Raw genomic sequence first — 22,891 nt, forward strand, 5'->3', positions numbered from 1 at the left:
AAAGGAATACACTCAGAATTGTTTATAAAAACCATAACTGGCATCATATTGTTTATTGAAAATATTGAGAAATCACACAACTTAATAGTGGTACGTGGGAGTGCAGCCCACACCGTTGGCTTCACGGCCAAGATCACCATTGAGATTGTTACCACCAAATTACAATAATGGGAAAGAATGCAAACTGTCTAGCATCCATTAGGACAGTGAACAGAATTATTTTTTTCAACATCTGCATAATATCTAGTGCATAATTTGCATTGTAGAATTTGCTTAGGTCATCAGCAACCCCAAGGTTTTTAGCCAACAGAGGCAGTCTATCAACAATCATGAACAGAGAGGCTATACTAAAATTCCATTTCCATAGTATCCCTCAGTACAGGGGTACAACGCAGTGTATGTGGCTGCCTAGCACAGAATCTTGGCGTTTTAAATCCATATGAAACTTATGGGTAATTATGCACTTTGAAAAACACTTATTGCACCAGGGACAAAGTCTTTTGGTACCTTTTGTGACCACTAGGGTTCTGTGTGGCACCTTCCTTGTGATTAATGAACATAGGCCTTGGTTTTTAAGCACTCTTCCTTGGTAGTCGATGGGCTATTGGTTTTCCGTGCATAGCTTATTTAGACTTTTTGCACAACTACAAAGTGTGTGTGCTCATATTTCCCTGGATTTTTGTATTGGGTTGTGATTTTTCACCGTGTCCTTTTCCCAGTGTCAATTATTGTTTTGCATGTATGGCTTGTAGCGATTGCTCGTTATGTGCGACACTGCATCATGTCAAGTTTCCTAATTTGTTATATACTTTCCTATCTATTTTTAGGCCCCTTAGGATTAGTGTGGCCTATATTGAGTTGTGAGGTTTTTATTAAAGCCCTTTCTCGGCATGCAAATGTACAGGTTTATTCAGGATGATTTACTGATATATGAAATATGTATTTTTTTAGGCTATTAGTGATATTGTAAACATATTATTCTTACTATGCTGAGGAGCAGTGCTGTGTGATATTACTTGCTGTTTTGTCAAGGGGTGAACGTTTGTGTGCCATCCCTTCCGGAGATGTCACTTGGGGGTGGGGTCAAATGACGTCCCTTCCTGTGATGTCAGAATCTGGAGATTTGATTTTCGGCTGTAAGAAAATGTTGATGAAGTCTAAATAAAGTTATCTCGCTAGATGTGTAATCTGTGTGGGCATGCATGGTAGGGGGTTTTCCTAGACCGCGAAAACTGAAACATGTGAGTAAACTCAAGAACTTGGCCTGCATACTTGCCTACCGCAGAATAGCCATGGGTTGGAAAGCAAACAATAGACCGAAGGTAGAGGTTTGGTGGCACGATCTCCAGAAATGGGCAGAAGCGAAAACGGCGGTATTGAATGAGGTGGCCAATAGGGGGGGGGGGAATGAGGAAGCTGAATCCATGATGGCCTGGAGACACTTAGTGGCCACACTGTTTGGGTCCACCCAGGCCAGCCTAAGCGAACATGATTCTTCAGAGACTACAGAGGGGGATGTACCCCTTGAGGAAACACCGACGGATTGCGAAGTGGAGTAGGCTCGCGTTAGGGGGGAGGGCATGGGGAGGCAGTGGACATCTCACAATATTGTATATGATGCTTGAAGTTATGTCATACACTGTTGAGTTTGTTTTATGTTGATTGCATGTTGTAAAAGTTAATAAAAACTGTTAAAAAAAAAAAGTCTAAATCGTTTTTTTTTAAAAAAAACAACCCTACAGTGCCTGTTCTAGATTACAGAAATGAAAGGAACAGGTGTTGCAGGGACAAAGTGAGTTGGTGGCATGCAGTGAAGTGTGCACCAAAGGATAATTAAGGGGGTGGGTGGGTGGGAGCGGGTTATCTGAAAGGGCCACAGGAGGAAGAAAATGAGTTATTTCTGAATAAATAACTTTTGGTATTTTTCTCCCTCGGTCATTTTAGATTGAAACAATTCAGGGTAATCCTGTGATGTCATCATCGGTCAAGGGTTGTGTAATGTCTCTTCTGCTACCCCTGGTATAAATTCTAGGGCTCCCGGCAATTCCCTGATCTGTCCAGATAGGTTAAATGGTAATAATACACAATTGGTCAGGGCGTCCCGAATATATGAAGAATTCCAGTGACTATAGAAGATTTAGTACAATTCTACTCGTAACAAAGTTGCAAAAGAAAATTAACATAACACATTGTATAGTGAGGACAGGTCATCATAGCCTTATGCAATGGTGTATATTTGATGTCTTCACAGGAGAAACACAAATCTACATATATGATATTGTGGATAGGCAACATAAATGCATACGTGGGGAAAACCAACTTTTTACATAAAATTTTGTACAGAAAGTAAGGGTCCCATTTCATCTATTGGGAGCTAACAGTTATTTCACTGGCTGATTCAAACAGCTGAATTAACAGTGAGAACATTCAGCACTGTATGAGGATTGTCGATACAGGAGTGTTTCGGCCACCTTTAGTAGATATGTGGTGCTTAAGGTTGGGCAGCCTTCATCAGATTGGGAGAAAGATGGATGAAGATTCAATAAATGATGAATCCTGTGTGTATCTGTGAAGTAATCCGAGAGTGATTGGGTGTATGAGACACATGGTTTATATTTGGATATTTATGTACTTAATTTTCGAACTATTATTGCTTTAATTGGTTCAGAAAACCCCTATAGGGCCTACTGTGCACTTTTTTTTAGCACGGTATGAATGGGACTCAGCTATCGCATTCGGGAAGCCCTGATCAATTGTGTTTACCACTTCCACTACCCCCAACATTTTGGCGAAATGATGTCCCTCACTCATGATCCATGCCATGTGTGCATTTGAATTTTAATCTCTGCCACAAAACTAAACTCTTCCTTTTTATGTGCGATTTTCCTTCATCTAACAGCTGTGGTGACCAGAAGGAAGACTTGGAGATGAAGACGTGATCCAACTCTGGTTTCTTTTTATCAAAATAAAATGTGTTCCTGTCCCTACTGCTAAAAGTGATATCCTTCTTAAGAAACAAAAAATGAAGGTGCTTGTCAAAATGTCAGAATAACCATAAAACAGTCCTCCGCCCTAACCTTTCGGACTACCTGGCCCTACCACTAGATGAAAACAAAGGTGCAGGCCACCACCCTAGGGTTTTGTTCACACCTAGTTGACCCCCACGCCCTCTGCTTCAGACAATCTTCAATGGACAGTTTTTTTCAGATAAATGTTCTTTTCAGGGTACAGTTCCTGGCCTGGGTCACTAACCGTTCACAAAGAAAATCCAGAATAAGTGTATCTCCCAGTTCCTAGTATAAAAAAGTAACTTAGTCCTTTCAATATGACTGTCACTGCTTGTATCTAGTGGGATATTTGACTTATCTCCACCCGTCAATGTTTTATATTGAAGCCCACCTCACTCCCTTGAGATTTCCCACCTCGGTGCATCAGTGACGTTTCCTGCATAACTCGGTATTCTTATTCTCTTGACTCTTAACAATGTCAGTTCTATGTCCCTCGGGACCTCTTGGCCCTTCTGTATTCGATGTGCAGGCTCTCCTGCTGTAGAACATATTTTGTGGCTTTCTGCTAGAAATTGCGTCCCTTTTCCCTGTAGGGACTTGATACTTGGTAATATGCTTATTTAGACTTTTCATACTGTATCTTTTTCTGTGACTCTCTGGTCCTGATTTTGTAATCTTTCCAGACTCCTTAGTCAGGAAAGTATTCGGGCTTTGGATTCCTTTCATGTCACTCAACTGCCCACCCCCCTTCTTTTTCTCCTGGGCAGCCTGTATACCAGTTTTCTTATGGCACTTCTGCCAGGAGGGTCGGTGATGCCTGTGTTGGCAGTGTTAGTCTCCATCTGACTTTTGGGTGCTTCTGGCTGTGGCAAGCATCTTGGGGCCTCTCTGGTAGTCATCCTTCTCTTGCTCTCCGGGGTTCTCGATGTGGGGGATGAAGAGCTCTCACCCCTGGCAACCCTGGAGTCGGCAGCATTTTGCAAGACTCTGGTTTCACCACACCCTCTAGTGGTCCTGCTTCCAATCGGTCTGTTCTACGCTACAGTGGTAGTGTCCGCTCTGCACATCTCCTTCCCTGCCGATCTGCACCACGGAATCTCCTTCGGCTGAGGACTTCACTATTCTTATAGTCTCTGCTACAAGAGGTAACGTACTTCTGATAATAAGCTGTCTAGTCTGAGGAAGGTTCTGCAGTGGTGTCGGTGAAAGTGTTTTTTTCACTTTTACCACTTCTGTGGTCCCCAGATAGGCTGAGAACACAGATTCCGTAAGGTCTTTAATCCTTCCCCCGGGAGTCCTTGTCCCCAAAGGGGGAGTCACTCCCAGTGTGGTTCTGCTTGCCCAGAACCCATGGGGAAGGTCCTACGGAGCAGACTCGCCTCACTCGTCTAAGTGGGGGTGACTCCCTGTTGGGAAGAAGGAACAAATACTTTGTGTTTGTCACACCGTACACAATTTCAACTAATGTCCAGCCTTTTGGTTCTCTCTCTCCATTTGCCTCTAAATCCACCCACAGCAGATTAACACGTTATAAAGAAAATAAATTATTTAAGAATCACTTATTGTTCGACTCTTTAAGCTCACCTTACATAGATGCTTTCTGTCAACTTCAACCTCTCACCCATTCGTTTTACTGCTTTTTCAGTTCTATAAATATATACTTGGCTAGTTTGTGCTTGTAAGAAAGTTGAGCAAGCTAACCATATTTGCCCTGTGATTACAGGTTAGATTTTCCAGTAGGGTTTATTAAGACCTTCAGTCAGTCTTTCAAGGTCGATAAATTGAATACCACTGAATTGAGTAATAATGATCGCTATTATTGCTGCTCTAAGAAGCAGGAGCCGTCCAGCAGTAAGCAGAATATGAAAATGCGATCTGAATGTCCTACACTGTTACTGTTCCTGTAAGTCTGTTTTGAAATTTTTTTGGGGCGAGAGCAGAGTTGACCCGGGAATGAGTGCACTTTCCTGCACTGCCTACTGTACTCCGATTGCAGAGCGGTGGATTCATGGAGGGGAAGCAGTGGAGCACCTCCTGGGCTGGTGATTGTACTACGAAGCGCCATACTAGACGGGTAATCCACTGTTGCACCCCGCACCTCCAGATTCTTCAATGTTGTCCAAGATGACACCTTTTCTGTAGACGGAACCTCAGAGGCTCAGCCTCTGAGACTGAACAGAGATCTGGTGCGCCTGGGATCACTGCAGGGTGACAAAAGCTGAAGGAGGGTGGACACATGAGGATTTAATCTGGTGGTAGCTGCAGCTGGACCAGGAGCTGCAGTGTGGCCGAGGCTTACAGTTATGCATCCGTGAAGGAGTGTGCTGGTAGGGAACTCCCATAGTGATAGGTAAAGATAGGCCTAAAAACTCTAACTTTAATAAATCATCCTGACCATGTCGCCTGAGAGGGTCTTCCTTCTGACCTGCCACAGGTTGTCCGACAAAGTGACTCCAACCTGCCACTGGTAAACATATGGGGTGAGTGGATATTCCCCCTGTTTGGTTCTTGATGTTACCCGCTGCTTAGTGAATGCATTTTATTCAATTGGCATGTGGACGGTTCTTTTGTCACTAAAGTGTTACACCACTAGAGGTGTTATTAGATACTGTCGAGTCTTGGGATTATTAGTAGAGATGTTCGGGCACTAGGTTTTGACTCTACATATGCTGCACTTGAGGATTTCTGGCGTATTTGGACTAGTTTGCTGTGAGGTAATGGTTAGGGGAGGTGTTGCCCACACGTCGCGTTATGATTTGAACGTGTTTGTACCCAGATACCTTGCGCATGAAAATGTTTACTCTTTACATCCTTGTTTGCAGTGGGCTGTGTGCATTTCATTTGCGTGGTTGTGGTGGTCAGCCGACACATTTCGACCTCTAAGGGTCTTTATGAAGACTAAGTTGTGGATATTTGATGCCTATTGGTACTACTGTGTTGGAATCAGAACACTGAGAGGAGCAGACTGGGACAACTGGCCAGACAATTGCCCAACCGGGTGACAACCACAGGAACGAACAGTGAAAATTAACGTCCAACACAGTACCTCCAGCAGGCGGCGAATATCCACAGCTCAGCCTTGATAAAGACCCTGAGAGGTCAAAACACGTGTCGGCTGAACACCACAACCACACAAACAAAATGCACGCAACCCACTTCAAACAATGATATAAAGAGTCAAAATAATTTTCAAGCGCAAGGTACAAACACGTTCGAGTCTTGCTGTTACATAGTTTGTTTGGTCTGCTCCTGGTACCACTCCAGAGTTTTTACTTGTGTTTTTACTGATGCTGGTGCCTCGATGTGGGTTCCAGAGATTACATAGATATGTAAGCTAAATCGCACAACATACATGGTGGTGGTTTGTATTCAGTGAAGCTCCAATACTAGCTTTAAGCTAAAATAGTAATTTATTCCTAGATGTAAGATACAGTACCTTTATACCACTGCTAATAATCATTTCTAGAATAAATATGTACTGTCTTTGTTTCTTAAAGTATGAAGTTATTTAAGTAGGATTTTTTTTTTTTTTTTTTTTGTCTGTAGCATTCATTTTGATTTCATTGTTTCCTCGATATATTTCAAGGCAAAAACAAACCAGTTTCTTAAAGCCATCGAAGATGCAAACGAGAAGGTCCGTATGGCTGAGTTAAGAATAGGAGAAAGAGATCAGCGAATTGAAGAGTTGGACCGACTAATCATTTGCATGGAAGAGGTACTTCATTGGTCAGCTTGAATAGCTTTTCATTCTCATTCCTATTTAACAGATTTGGTAAACGCCCCTGACAATCAATAAGTACACTGCATAGGGCAAATATTTCAATGTATTAACATATAGTTTAAGGTGTCTAAATATCTGTCCTATGAAAACCCAGTTTTAAACTGATGCCGTTGACATACCTTGCTTCTGTGCCTGAAGTCTGTAGAAAAATGTGATTGCCTTACAGAACAGCCCGTTGATTGGGGTGAGTGGGGCTGTGTCTAGTATTGCGATTTCAGATTCCCCCGCATCCCCTGTTCAGGGGTCGAGATACATTTTGGTACTGGGCTCTGTCCAAAGATGCCAAATGATATGGATCTTTTCAGGTGATAGAAGTTTTGAGTATGATTGCCTTGTCTGTTTTGATGCTCAGATTTAGGCCTATGCTTTTGAAATAAGTTTGCTGTTCGACTGAAAATAGTAAGGTTATTTGAAAAACATATTTTTTCGTTCACGTTTTACAATATTATGCAGCACTCAACATTCAGGACCATACTAACTTAAATGATGCCAACTATTAAACAAATTAAACCTCAGTTACAACAAAACTGAATAACCTGATGCCAGTATACTTCCACATATAGCATATCATGCCAGAAGGTAGATTGTTATATTCATGGCGAACATAAAAGGCGAAGGCAGCACTCCACCGCATGCTTTACATACTCCCAATAAATCCAATGTAAACCAAGACGATCCCACATTAGAAGTACATGATCATGGTGTAGCTAGACCACTTTGCTAACACTTGAATTTGCATCATTTTATGGGACTTGCTTAAGTATATTTTGAACTGGTCCCAAATATCTGTTTTTTACTCTGAGTCGTACAAGTTCCTAAGGTCAACCTCAATCGCCCTATTGGTGTTGCTATGCATCGGCTAGTCCGTGCACATAGATGAACCATACTGCAACATATATAAAGCTATCCTCCCTTTGCCAGTACTAAGCAAGTCATACACACTTTCTATGCAATGGAAGCTATTTGCCAATTGCACCCTGTAGGCAGCCCATTGGTTCCAACAGGACAATACATTTAACGATCTCACTCAAGTCTTGGAGTACTTGCAGCCAGTGTTCTAACACAATGACCTGACCTATCCATACCATATGGTAACATTGTGCATCATCCATATTGCGTTTTGGGCATTCAGAAGATCTTGTGAAGTGTGTTGTATGGAGTTTAGATGGTGGATTATACAATGTTTATACCTAAAATGTATTAAGCCCTGCAATTAAGCAATATATGTCTAGGTAATGTAAATGTCTTGCTCCACAGCTCATGCTCCAAGAGGCTAAATTTATATAAAGCAGAAGCTGTATTATGATGTGTATATATGCATACTTTTTAGGAAGAAACCCAGCTGGTCCATCTGCGATAATTGCCAACTTGAGAATGTCGGACAATGGTCTCCCGCAATCACACCACTTACACTTTGTTGTAGCTCTCAATCTGTGGTATGCATTAATATTCCTGGATATCCTATCGATTCTTGAGGAACAATCCCCATCTAGTGATACTTTCCCCAACTGCAAACACATCGTCCCACTTATTTATTTACAAACCATGCAGGTCCTATACTCCAGAGGACTAAATGGGATATTGGAATTTTGGGATTTCTACAATCCCAAAGGGAGGAAACAATCTATCGACATGTAGTAGATTGCATATCTGGCACCATGACCAAAGTCGAAACAAGACTGGATTTGGATCTAGCCTAGCGTACAAGAGCTAAAACGCATCACTTTGTCCCTGGAAACTGCTCTGCCAAGAACTATCTTACATGCATATGGGGCTTCCTTGTTGATCCGTCCAATCAGATGATCAAAAAATGACCTGAGATATCAAGTAATATACATAGTCACCTAAATACAAATCCCCCACACTTGTACGGCTTCATCAGGAATTTCAAACCTATCCTCTGATGTCCCCAACCCACCAAAATCACGTTCCATTTACTAGTATCCCCACACCAAAGCTTTTAAATGCCTGACACAAAAATCTCCACTCCACAGAATCAAAGACCTTTTCAGCATCTGATAGGTCGGCATTTACGGTTTGTGATGTCTGACACCATGGAAAATATGACCTATATTATGTTGGGTGGACTGTCCTGGGATAGAACTCATTTATCCGGGTGTATCTGTTTTGCTTCCATCTTTGGCAAAGCTTTATAATTAACATTAAGCATCAATAATGGACTTTTGGAACCACAGTCTTCCAGGAGTTTTTCAGATGTCAAACGGACAATTACATTAGCCTCATACCGTTAAAAAGAAAAACCTAGTTTTTTCCTCAAGGTATGCAAATTGCTTATATTGTGGCAATAACCGCCTCACGGCGGTCCCATTACCGCCTATGGTAATGCCCCCAGGGCCTCGAGTTACAGGTGGCCCTGGGGGCATTACAATAAGGCGGTAATGGCCTGCAGGCGAGGCGGTTATTGCCATTAGTATTCCAGGGTCTGCAGGCTTGGGATACTGGTTTCCCCGAGTTTGCAGTCCCGGAACACTAATGGTTTACAAAACCTTTTCAAGCGGCATGTCTCTGCCGTTTCGTTTCAGTACACACTGGTTCTAGGAACACTAGACGGTGCATACTGCTTCATTAGTACAGAGCAACAGGGTGGCATTTTGGGCGATCTTGCTCCATACTAATGAATGGGACAAAAATAATAATAAAAAAAAGGCCACCTTGGAAAAGGGAGCTATGTGTGGTCCCTTCTCCCGTTCCAAGGTTGCCTTGAAAAAAGAGTGTCCCCGGCATACAAACGACATTCGTGCGTCCACGGGATTACACTGAGGAAGGGCTCAGAAATAAGCCAATCATCTTTCAGTGTAATCCCGTGGATAGGACTGCCGGGTACTAATGTATGTTAATAACTTAGTCAAAATTAGCCATGGAAGATCATCGAAGATAAGGTTTCCAAGGGGCACATGTTTTAGGTGTTGGGTGGAATGTGATGCAGGGGTCACCTTAAAAGCAAAGCTGTCTGGTGGTCCTGCCTGTACTCCTGTTAGAATGCAATTTGCTAACTTTGTGGTGTCCTGGACTGAGCCATGTGCCATTTATTTCACCAGGTTGTTAATCCTTTTTGACCTTGAATAGTTTGCATCTTCAGGATGAAATCGATGTTGGCTGTGTTGTAAGTGGAGCGTGTCCTTTATCTAACAGTGAATGTACTCTTTTTAGGAACGAGAACAGCTGCAAGAACAGTTGCTTCATCATGAAGACCAATTACAAAGAATAAGCACAAAACCTCAAAGCACTTTTTTGGACAAAGATAGGTAACACACGTCATATAATATTGATCTGATTAAGTTCTGTGAGTTTAACTGTATACTTACGAATGACGAAGGGGACATTTTAATTTGGTTTATCTGCTTTATTATTACTCATTTATCCTTCTTCCTCAGCCCAGTCTTCAATGAGGATGACCCAACCCACAGGTAGGTACCCTGTAGCCTCTTCAGAAGTAAATGGCTTAACACCTCCCCCCAGGGGATGGGCTAGAACTGTTGTCCTTCACACCTCGGGCTGAGACGAGAGACAGTTGTACCAAGTGTAATAAACATTATTGGGAAGTCAATAGGGAGCTTTGTCTCTTTCAGATAAAATAACTAGGAAAGTGTATAGTCTGATGCTATTTTGAAGGTGGTGTAGATCCATGAAACTGCAATATTGTAAAAGATTTGAGTCTAAAGCTCAACCTTACAAATAACGCACTGCTTACCTTGCATACATTTTTACTCATGTTTGCAATCTTGAATGGAGTCCTTGTTTTTTAAAAAAAAAATGGATCCCAAGTATATTTAGAAAATCTAATTTAAATAAATGAACCCAAAAATAACCTAGTTTGTTAGCTAATGTCACAGCCGACAGAGTGTTGGAGGTTCCTTCTCTTGGCAAGGAAAATGGACAAATGTTTCTACCCTGGGAGCTTCAATGCAGTGTATTGTATGCAGATTGCAGCGGGGGCGGGGGCAGGGGTAGTGTGGCATTCAGGTTGTTTTCCCCATATTAGAACAGTGCTTGTTTTTTTAATTGGGAGTTTTAAAAATCAGTTTGTTCATTGCAGAACACTATTAAAAGATAATACAAAAACGTTTGTTTCTCCTTTGTCATCCATTTAAAACTCCAAGAAATAAAGGAAGAGAAAAGGAAGGAAAAACATGTATTTTTTTCAAAGTTTTGTTTTCCACGTTGCTGATTTTCCATTTAATTTAAAGGCTCTTTTCCACCCACTAAATGTCTGTTAATTCCAAGCTTTTATTCTAGATGGCATGAAAAACTGCATTTTGTGTGATTTTACTAACTGATAATTCTATGCAGAGCTAAAACAAGGCATTTGCTTTATAAGTCCCACAAACTTCAAAAGATATGCTTTGTTCCATCTCAGTCCAATAAAAAGTGTCAAAATAAAAGGTATTAATACTATTAACTTGTGCTTCTGTGACCAAGCATTCTGATGGGTTTTGTGGTTCACAAGATTAACAAGTGCAGACAAATCTAGGACTTCACTTTCCCTTCGCCCCATCCAATCGCACAGTTGTTGCCAAAACCCTATTGTGCACCAGCCTGGAATATGCCAATGCCCACATAATGGTCTTACATAAGCTTTACCACCTCTGGGGGCATAGAATGCTTATTGGTGCAACCTAAAAAAAAAAGATAATGCACCGTTCCCAATATCAATTTCAGACACTGCGATCATTATGCTCTGTATAAAAGCCTTCCGAGTGATTATTGTTCAGGACACTTGGACACCCTTGCTTGACAAGCTGCCTGAGAAACTTTAAAATGCTACTGACGTCTGTTTGGTCTTCTCAAGCCATTTCGTTCTATAACATGAGAAGGATACCACAGCTGAAGCGGGAGCAGAGGGGGTGCCCGAGTTTCTCAGAGGATATGTTGCCTGTTTATTCTGAGGGTGCAGTACCTTAAAGTATTCTGCTCCTTTTCCTCCCTCAGCTGGGCTGTCTTTTAAAAAAAAGGTAATTTCTTGGCCACATCAATGAGTCTAGTTCCTACTGGGGCATTGGGGGCGAGGGGGAGCAATGCATATGCATGCCCATGATTATTTTTGGAAGATTCTGCTTCCTGTGAGGAACCCAAGGGTGTCCACACTACTTTCCCCCCAGAATCCTCCTCTCAGGTGGCCAGGGAAAGGCCATCTCTTTTGGATCACAATGCTGGGGTTGGATATGTGAGGGAGGAGCAGCTGGGTGGAGGGAACTTACGGAGTGGGGAGAGGATGTTTTTAGGTGAAACATGGTATCCCCCAATTCCCCTTCCAGAATGAACCTTCAAATGGATTGTCCTCTCGTGTATTCCTCATCTTTTGATGGATCTTCCAGCTTCAGCTGCTCCAGAAAAACACATTGGCAGTGGACACTGTGCGTCGATGCGGTCGACTTGATGTCCCTCGAGGGCTTTCATCAGAGTCTATGTCCTCATCGGTGTATATATAGCACGCGCAGCACCCATTGTCTTCAGTTCTGTTTTTCCGTGTTAGCATTTGCTTCGAGTATTAGGGCGCGCTTCAGTTTTTGTGAGAACTTTGTTCGAGCTATGGCCTCGTCTTCAGCTCCTTCAAACCCAAAGACAAGGTTCAAGAAGTGCTACAACTGCAGTGCCAAGATCTCCCTCACGGACCCCCATCGGGTGTGTCTGTGGTGCCTTGGCGTCGAACATAAAACGGCGTACTGTCAGTCCTGTCAGTCGATGACCGGTAAGGCTATAAGAGCATAAAGGGAAACTAGCAGTGGCAAGGACCCTCTACTAAATCCCCTTCGAGGACTTAAAAATAAGATCATCCGACGAGTCGAGAGATGAGAATCATCAAAGGAAGATAACAAAGAAATGATCATGCTCCAGGAGCAGGTCACACCATTCCTCGTCATCTTCGGGGAAGTTGAAGAAAAGGCATTATAGATCGCCTTCTTTGAGTTTGTCCGATTCCTCTCCAGAGAGAAGTATAACCTGTCCAACTATATTATGTTCTGCAGCTGAGTGGGAACTTTTCAGAGCGGAAATGTTGAAAATCTAGAGAGGCCCCAATGTCGAAGGCAAAATCAATGGAAAAGTCATTGAGGGCGTCAAAGTCTTTAGCGTTGACAGTCGATGAGAAAGTTGTTGACACTGTTGGTGTTGAAGCCATTGACACCTTTACCGTCACAACTTAAAGAACAATACTTTTTCAAGTCTTTATCATCAATCTATGAGGATTTCAAACCCTTGCACAATGACGCTCCACAATTTGGGTTGCAACTGGACATACCTAAAGTCCCAGACTTAAGCTGTATGAGAATCTGTACACTGCTGGTGGGGTTGACAACTCACCGGAAATGGAATTTGGCAAGCAAGATCCAGCAGACCATGCTGATGCCCCTTATAGGCACCTGATGACTAGAGTCATTGATTTCATGGGATGTGGCAGGCCTGCTCCACCATTTGAGCAAACTGACCTAACGGATATTCTGGACAAAGTTCCATGTAGCTCTCCAGAAAAGGATCACAAGTCATGGCTATTTGGGAGGTTCCTGAGTCGAGACCAGCAGTGAATAAGAACCTCACCAAAAAATACAGGCCACCTAGTAGCTACAGGTCAATGCCTGAAAAGCTAGTTGTTCAGGCAGCGCCATCCACCTCAAAGCAAACTGCATACCCTACCATCCCATCGGATACGCGTTTCGATGCTAGGGGCAAGAAAGGCATTGCTAAAGTCTGTAAATGCCACTTGTGTTTTATCAAAGTTCACATTCACTCTGTGTAGCTATGGCGGCTGACAATATTCCCGAAGGGGAAGAAAGACTGCTTCCTGTGCACTGTAAGAGACGGCAAGGAGGTTAGGTGTGCGTCTCTACAATCAGGACTCGACTCTGCTGACAGCATCGGCAGAGCCATGGTGGCAATCATGGTAATACGCAGGTTTGCGTGGTTGAGGCAGTATGTTTGCGCTGGACGTGCAGGCCAGGCTCCTCAAAATGCCCTTTGACGGCACCCAACCTTTGAGCAGCAAGGCTGATGAAAGTCTGGAGAAGCTGCAGACCTCCAATGCGGCAGCCAAAACCCTTGGAGCTGCCATCAGACAGTCACAACTCTCTCATCCCAGTGGATCATCGCATCTACTCCTCAGTTGGAAGGGTGAGAGGACTGGCTAGTGAAAGGGGTTTGAGAAGAGTCCCTTGTGGTGCACTAGGGAGAGGGGAGAGGTGCAAAGTCTGCCCAAGCAACGGCTACTTTACCATCAGCTGCTGCTTCAGCCACCTCAAAACCTCTCGAGGTCATGGCGCACAAAACTACTGTGGGAGACACTCAACATTTGCAATAATGGTATTTTATTACTTCATGCATGGGCGTTAGGTGAGGCAGTAACCCTGGGCTACTGTTTCTATCTAAAAAGGCCTCAGGACCATCAACCGGGTAGCCACTCAAAGTTCCAGATCCATTCATTGGGCAGGACAGTTTGAACCTGCTAGAGAAAGGTGCTATAGAACCAGTACCTGTGGCAGAGAGGGACAAACGGTGGTACTCTCCCTCAGAAAGGACAAGTTTAAGATGGTCACACTTTCTCAGATCTTTCAGAGCCTCCAGCTCCAGGATTTGATGGTGTCTTTGAACTTGCAGGATGCTTACTTTCATGTGCCTATCCATCACAAGCACAAAGTACCTGAGGTTTACTGTTGGCGGATCTCATCAGGTTTGGGTTCTGCCATTCGGGCTGACCTCCGCCCCGTGGGTTTTCAACAAGCTCATGGCAGTGTTAGCAGTGTGTCTCAGGAGAGCGGTGGTGGGGGGGGGGGGGGGGGGAGATTCGTGTCTACCCTAGCTGGATAATTGGCTGATCAGGGCATGTTCTCCTGAACAGGCCCTGGAACATCTCTGCATCACCTGCCACTCTCTCCACAGACTGGGCATCTCCCTCAATTACAAGAAGTCCCACATGATACCATCTCAAAGACTCCAGTTCATTGGAGCAGTCCTGGATGCATCCTTTGGGGAAAAGCCTTGCCACCCAATGTGAGGGCTCAACACATTCAATAGTCACCGAATTCCAGAGTGCCCAGCATCCTCTGGCCTTCAATTGTTTGAGGTTGCTCCGCCTCATGGCATCCTGCATTTTTCTGGTGCCAGAGGCTCACCTGATAATGAGATGTCTCAAATGAGCTCTCAAGACTGAATGTTCCCAATTCTCAGGAAATATGTCAGACCTTCAGGTCCCAAGCAGAATCGCACATGACCTCCAGTGGTGGGCCTGCAAGGACAACCTTCTGAAGGGAGAACACTTTTGGCAACCCTGGCCGGAGAGCACAGTAGTGAGTGATGCCTCACTCCTACGGTGGGGAGCCCACACCAACAATCTGACAATAAGCGGTCATTGGTCTCCATCGGGGTCCAAACTACACATCAGTCTTTGGAGCTGAGGGCAATCAGACTACTGCTGAGGGCCATTGTGCCCTCTGTATGGGGAAAGGATGTCCCAATAATGACGGACAACACAGTGGCCGTGTACTACCTCAACAAAAGAGGAGGCCTAAGTTCACTGCCACTGTGCAGAGGGGCAATGCAGGTCTGGTTCAAGAAGCAATCTCTCTATCAGCAGTTCACCTAGCCAGAGAGCAGAACATGGCACTGGTCGCAGAGGAGTCTCCCACATGTAGGAACTAGCTCAGGAAGTCCTTCAAGAGATCTTCACCCTTTGGGGAACCCCTCAAGTGGGCAACCAGTGTCAACAGGAAGTGCAAATTATTCTGCTCCAGGGAATCTTCCCCATGAGGTGCTCTAGCAGACATGTTCATAGTGGACTGGGAGATTCCACTCCTGTACGTGTTTCCTACAGTCCCAGTCATTCCTCATGTGATCAGGAGGTTGAGAAAGTTCAGGAAATCCATGATCCTTATTGCCTTGGATTAGGCCAAGAGGACATGGTACCGGTCCTCCTGGACATGTCGATCAGCCCTCCAATGCGTCTTCCACAAAGAGGACGTTCTCTCGCGAAAGGAGGGTCATGTTCTCCATCCAGTGGTCAAGACACTCAACCTTCACGTATGGTTTCTGGGAGGTTGAGATGTAAAGATTGGGACCTCCCGGACAACGTAATGGAGATTTTGCCAGCAACAAAATCGTTACACCGCTACCGTTGGAACAAATTCTGCACCTGGTTTAGTGGAGGATGTAGACCCTTTTTAATGCAATACTTCTATGGTGTTGTCTTTTTTTATGTTTGGTTAGTCCTGGGCTCCAGATTGGGACATTAAAGGATACTTGGCAGCGCTTTCCATCTTCAAGTGCACCTCTGAGGAGGTCTCATTTTGAAATGCCATTGATTATACAATTCCTTAAGGGACTCACAAACATGTTCCCTCTTACACCTTTTCAAGTCACAATCTGGGATCTTAATCAGGTATTAACATTTGATGTGTGCTCCTTTTTTCCTTACATGGATAAGGTTGTCCTAGGGGTCAAACCTTGCCAAAAATTGTGTTGGATTTCCATTTAGCCCAGAAAATTGTACTTCCAAATTTCTATCCTCCACCTCATCCTAGCAAAGAAGAGGAAAGGCTACATTGACTTGATCCCAGTAGGGCTTTGAGCTTTTGCCTTTCTCGGATGGCAAAAATAAGTCAACATTACCAACTTTTCATTGGCTACAGTGGTCACAAACTGGGACCTCCGGTTACTAAATAGACTTATTTCGGAGTGCTACAGATTGGCTGGGAAAAATCCCCCAGAAGCCTTAAGAGCCCATGCCACAAAGGACATGGCAACATCTTCGATTCTTCAAGGAGGGGTGCCGATAAGACATTTGTGCGACTGCCACTTGGTCTACCACTCGCACATTTACTAAACATTACTGTCTGGATTCATCCTCTTGCCATGAAGGAGGATTTGTGAAGGCAAGCCTTCATTCGGTCCATGACTAAAATTAATTATGAAATGTATTACTCCCACTTCCAAAAACAACACTGCTTGGGAGTCTCTCGAAAGATGAGGAATATGTGGGAGAATATCTATTTGAAGAACAAGTTACTTGCCCCTGGTAACTTTCTTTCAACTGGATGTTATGATATGGCATTTATAACACGCCTATACACAAGTGATTCAAATCGCGATGAGGCAAGGGAGGGGGAAGAGAGGAAAGACGGAGACAACGATCTTACTAGGCCAGGTGACATTGAGATTGTGCAAGTGCAGGGCACGTTCCTCCCACGTATTCCTCATCGCCCCTCCCAGCCTACTCAGCTGTAGAATTTCTGGGCATTACACTTAACGCACTTGTCTAGTACTGTCCAGGATTAACTGATGCCTGTAATTCTGCATTAGGAAGGCATAAAACAGAACTGAAGCCAACGGGCGCTGCGCCTGCTATATATACTGATGAGGATCCTGTGATGGAAGCCCTCGAGGGACATCAAGGCGACCGCATGAACGCACAGCACCCTCTGCCAAAAATAATTTCCAAAGCAGCTGAAGCTGAAGGATATATCAAAAGATGAGTATTACGTAAGAGGAACATCCAGTTGAAAGAACGTTACCAGGGATAAGCAACTTGTTTTCTATTCCCTCAAGCCTTTGTAGGCTGTCGGCCCTTTTTCTTCATTCTGAAATGTCCCGCAAAATGATCACCTCGACACTGGGACGAGGAAGAGACGAACTAGGACACATCCTCATTTAAGGGAAAGAAACCTGTATTCACCTGAAATTGGTAATACAGTCCTAGATCAGTCAAGTACCAAGATGAGTAGGAGAAAGCACAGAGCAATGCAGACTTCCTTTTCAAACCTCCCCAAACTCCACTTTGGTACTGAGAAGAAGAGGAGGGCTATGGAAGTATTCCGTTGGAATAGCCAGGTATATCCAGCTAATAATTACATGAAGGTCAGGAAATTGAACTAAATGTCCCACACCTGTGGGCCTTTGACAATCACCAGGGGTACGAGAAGCCTGGCTACACAGGAAAAGGGGAGCACGGAAAGGAACCGAGGAGCGGGTTGCCGACTCTCGCAGGAGAGGAGCAGGAGCAGTGTGTGTCGAGGGACGCCGAGGCAGAGGCCTGAGAGGGTCCACAAGGCCTGGCAACCCTCCCGGGTGGGTGCACACAGCAGGAACTGTGGGTGCCGAGCCACTCCAGCGGCCACCGAACGCCAAGAGAGCGGGCAGCATTCTCTCCAGTCCGTGGAGGAAGAGCAGAGACACAGGAAGTCAGACCACAGTGCGAGAATCCAATGGGAGCTGCTGTACGGAGCCGGTGAGTGATACAAGGGAAACACTCAGACCGGGGCACTCCTGCAGCTCGAAACACTCATGCTTTGCTACCGAATGACTGGAGAATAGTAATAAGCACTTTTGGAATGCAGAAACAGACGCTTTTGAAAGAGCAAATGAATTTTGAACGCTGCATAAAGCATAGTTAATTTGAATACCAACTGAAATGAAAGAAATTGTGAAGAATTCTGAATGCCGCATAAAGCCAAAGCAAGTTATGAATCCTTATGAATGGAATGGAATGGAAATAAGGTAGTGCAAGGGAGAGATAACATGGAAATGAAACCATGGAGTGAACTTCCAAGGAAAACCCAAGAAGCGTATGAGAGGAGAAGCCAAGTGTTGGGCACATTTAAATAGTTCAAGGAACTGAAGGTTAAGGGAAGACCTGTATTGGCCAGAGCCAGAAGAAAACACTAGGTGTAACAAAATGTATAGTGGCAAACCAGTCCACAGTTAAGCGTTGAAAGAATAACATTGATGAAAGGAGCAAGTTTAGCTGTTCAAGGAAAGCCATTGACAATTGTTGATGGAAAGCAGATGAGAAGGGGTATTGGTTGTATGACCTGTAATGGGTGGACCATGTGGTCCGACAACTGTGCCTAGACTGAGGACCCTTTATGGCTGCCTATATAATTTTGAAGTCAAGCAACTGACTTGAACCAGTGAAGAGTACTAATGACAAGAGAGCTGGGAAGTGTCCCCAGGAACTGTATTGTTTTGAAAAGCTGGAAGATTTGACCACATGGGGAAGGGAACCCCAGTCTTTTGTGAACTGTTTTAAACTTGGGGGAGGGATAGCTGATCACAAGCCAAGAGTTGGAAGAAGCTCTACACTTTCTTTTGAACACTATTCATTTGGAAGTCGGCATCCCCACACATTGTATACAGTAAGTTGTGAAGGGAGGTATAGGTTTTGGACACATACTGATATTTGACTTGGAAAGCCTGACAGACTATTAGTTTTCTTTAGGTAGGGAAATCCCACCTTAGCATAGGGCAAGTTCGGCCTTACTCCACCCTGACTTTCAAGTTAAAGGAACTTTTTGAGTACACATTTGAATCTGTTGTCTTGCTTCATGATGCCTTCACATTCCTTAGGAGATTTGAAAGGGCTAGTTACATCTGTATCATGTGCCTGTCCACTGGCCCATAGAGGGAGCCAACTGGGGTGATCCTGGGATACCCCCATACTACCCCAGGCCCATCATCCTGTTGCTTGGGGAGGCACCAGCATCATTGGCAACCCAGAAGTCGCTGCCACCATCAAGCATTGCACTTCTTTGCAGCACCCAATACTTGGGTCCGAGTCTGTATTTCTTTACCATGAGCCCTGACCATACCTTACTGGAAGGCAGAGTTTTGCCTCTCGCCCCAGGCACTTTTGGGTTCATCAGGATTCGTCAGATCCTAAAGTTGCATCTTGATTAGTTAATGAGTTTGTTCAGTCCAGCTAGTTAATGAGTTTGTTCAGTCCAGCACCTATCTACTCAAAAGCACTGTCCTTGACCCAAAGTCTAATCGACTAAGTGTACCTTAGTTCAAATATAGGTAACGTTTCATTAAATGATTACTATGGACATGTTTGTAAGTTTAGTGTTTCTTCATTTTGTAGAACTTCTTTTTAAGCTTCTTGGATATATGTTCTTCTATTAGAACTCAGCATTTGGAAGAGGCAGCAGGAAGCCTGAAGGAGAGAATTAAACACCTAGATGACATGGTTAACTGCCAGCAGAAGAAAGTCAAATATATGGTCGAGGAGGTGAGTTCTAAATATAGAACATGTTCTTTGACCATGAAGTAATCCATATTGTAATGGCATTTGTCTATGCTCCTTTGTAGTAGCACCAACGATAAGAGGGTACATTACACAAAGTGGTGAAATTCATAATTGATGCAGCACTTTAGTGAAAAATACATAAAGGAACGAACAGTTATTAATTGCTGGTTGGGATTCAAATCGCAAGAGATACAGAATGCATTTGTACATTTTCTTTAACACATATTCTGCTCTTAAATGCACTCTCAACCCCAGAGACTTTGTCTTCTATTTTGTGTCTGGTGTATTGGCCCTGTGTCTCCTTGTGATTGTTCTGCAAGATTTTAGGAGATAATCCGAAGTTGCTTTGCTAAATAAATCATCATCTTTCTTGCTGCTTCTGGCCAGGTTGTTGCAAATTGCCATTCACAATAAAACATACGTCCAAAATGTCCAGCAAGGTTAAGCAACTTGCTCTACGGCTCCCAGTAAGCATTGGTTCACTGCTGCTATTCACATGACTCGAAAGGAGTGGCTTGGGTATGGATCCTGCTCAGCAAGACCTAGACAACCATGCAAAATATCGGAGAAAATGTCTACTACTAATTGAGGATGGATTTAAACCTGCACGGCAGGTTCATTCCTCCCACTGAATTCATGTCCTCCTTCTGGCGCCACTGACAAAAATGAGTCTTCGGGAGGTTAGAGCTGTAACGGGGAAGGTGTCTGCTTCAAACCTCTTCCTCCATTAGGTGTGGTTTCTAGTCTCCCTAACTGACAATGTTTTACTTGGGTGGTACAAACATTGTGTAGCCAGAATTACCTGTAATTCTCATCACCCCACCTCAGAAATGATTTCTTTCCAGTGCATGAAATGAAAATGTGTAGGTGTTCCAGTCCAACTCTATACCATTATTGTATGTTTCACCATATGCCTATTTTTGGATGCAACACATGCACACCTTGGATATGCAGAAAGCAAAACATGGGAACAAACAATCCATATGTAGTGTATTTTCCACATCCTGTCCATAAAATAACCATCACATTTCTGTTCATATTTGATTTCAGGTGGAGTTATTAAGAAGGAAAATACAGCAGAAAGACCTACTCATTCAGCAGCTCTTGGAGCGGGTTGCCTTCCTTGAGGGAGAGGTGAGGACATTTCTTGCATGCAATAGGATTTTCTAGCTGTCGGAGAGAATTACCAACCAAAATGAACTAGTCGAAATTTGTTAGAAATGCAATTTTCGATGGTGTAAGTTAGAGGGGGGGGGGGGAGTATGTTTGAGCAGCTTATACATTTGGTGCAGTATGACGGATCTGCGTACAAGTTTGCAACAATATTTCAGACCCAACTTTGGATATGTTGGATATTTTTGCATAGTTTGGTGGGATTTTGTCAAGAGGGGCAAAATTGGAGGAGGCCTGTTGGGTGTCCTGACCCACGTTTAAGCTATCATGCTACAACATTTGGTGCTGTGGGCTTAGAAAATTCAAGATGGCGGAAAACCCACATGTGCGCCGAAATCCAGGAAAGCTGTGCAGTTCGTGCGCACACCAAAATGGTTGCCTCACTTGCCACCCACCAGTGCGAGAATGAAAGGCCGGGTTGCCATGAGGGAAATGGGTTGCCAAAGGAAAAACAGTAGCGCCGGTTAGCTTCAAAGCGCTTTAAAACCACCATTGGACTACCCGCACAGTAGTCTGAAACCATTGGGAATGGCAATGCTGATTGCCAAAAGCAAACCCATAACTGTTGGGAATTCATTTTCTTAAATCCCAAAAATGGGTGCAGTACCAGTACTCACCACTATCCAAAAGCCGGCAGTTTAAAACCACCCTGTGTTTCTCTGAAGGCAGGCTCAAAATGCCCATTTTCAAACATTGCAACATGTGCAAAATATTCACTGAACACCAGCAGACATTTGGTAGAATGGAGTGTTGTGTGCCTACAAAATCTGGGAAATGAAGAGCCCAAAACAATGCTTATAACAAAACTGGCTGAGCTATGGAGTCAGCAGTTTAAGTTGCACTGGATTTAAAGACACTAAAATCGAAAATGTTTAGATTAAATGAGTGACCTATGTTTGGTGTCACATGCCTTTGCAATTGTTTAAATGTCATAGTTTAAACTTAGAATCAGCATTCTAGCTGCATGTGTAAAATTGCAAGTTAATTTAAAAAGCAACAAAAAACATGACAGCTGAAAGTCTGGCTTAAGGAACTTGATTCTGCCTGGCAACTACCCCCATCAGGAGTGAAACTTGAGTCACAACTGTGTTCCCAGGCCCATCTGCCTTTTTGCTGGCCACACTAAGGATATGCCATCTATCTGAAAACTGAATTAGCTGTGCTCTACAGGAGCTCTGAACAAAGCCTGTCTTGACTCAGGCAAAGGTTTTATTACAGCGGTCGTAAAATGTAGCTTCCTCTTGGCAGAAGCTGGGAGGGGCACTGCCTGTGAGAGCAAGCTGGCTTGGCAGAACTGGATAAACCAGTATTTCCACCATGTGACCTGGGAAACCACACCCCTTTGTAGCCAGAATATTGTTTAGAAAAAGATGAATAACTCATAGAGCGGACATGTGAAAATTTTATAAATGATACCATAATTCTTGTGATTTTTCTGCCCACAGTTTAAGAGGTTTTTAGAACCGGTGGTATGTTCAGGGGGGTGTTAGCGGAAAAGTGGATATTACTCTAAATGTATGCATGTTAAAAATCTGAAACTTCATCAGTTAATGTCCATACTCCCTGCGCACATGTATGTAAAGTTGGGTCAATGTCAGAAATTGAAAAATCAGTTAAAAAGTCAATTATGTGCCATTTCTGAATGCAAGCTCTTAGAAACAACAGATTTGGACAGAGACATGGCTAAATTCAGCCACACCATGTATATGTAATTTCAAGCAACTGTGTAACTGTGAAATATGTCTTTTTGTTATCAAATATAGAATGTGTGCAATCTGACAGAGGAGTGTCCTATCTGCAAGCCATAAAATGACATCACTCTGACTCACAGTTCCTTCCCCAATCAAGTGAGGAATGGAAATTTGACCAATGACAAGGGAGAGGGGCAAGTTTAGTTATGAC

The 22,891-nt window shown here is 43.7% G+C and overlaps 1 protein-coding gene across 3 annotated transcripts in view; it reads left to right on the top strand.

Moving 5' to 3' along the window:
* The window catches only part of MYZAP (myocardial zonula adherens protein), a 372,512-nt gene that overhangs the window by 245,172 nt on the left and 104,449 nt on the right, over positions 1 to 22,891 (top strand). For all 3 annotated transcript variants that reach the window (XM_069624910.1, XM_069624909.1, XM_069624911.1), the window contains exons 9-12: positions 6,595 to 6,723; positions 9,961 to 10,055; positions 19,693 to 19,798; positions 20,867 to 20,950. In XM_069624910.1, the coding sequence (XP_069481011.1) occupies positions 6,595 to 6,723; positions 9,961 to 10,055; positions 19,693 to 19,798; positions 20,867 to 20,950 (414 nt within the window). The remainder of the gene's footprint in view (positions 1 to 6,594; positions 6,724 to 9,960; positions 10,056 to 19,692; positions 19,799 to 20,866; positions 20,951 to 22,891) is intronic.

The sequence above is a fragment of the Ambystoma mexicanum genome, chromosome 11 (assembly GCF_040938575.1).
Source record: "Ambystoma mexicanum isolate Mex_15411 chromosome 11, UKY_AmexF1_1, whole genome shotgun sequence".
Classification (NCBI taxonomy): Eukaryota; Metazoa; Chordata; class Amphibia; order Caudata; family Ambystomatidae; genus Ambystoma; species Ambystoma mexicanum.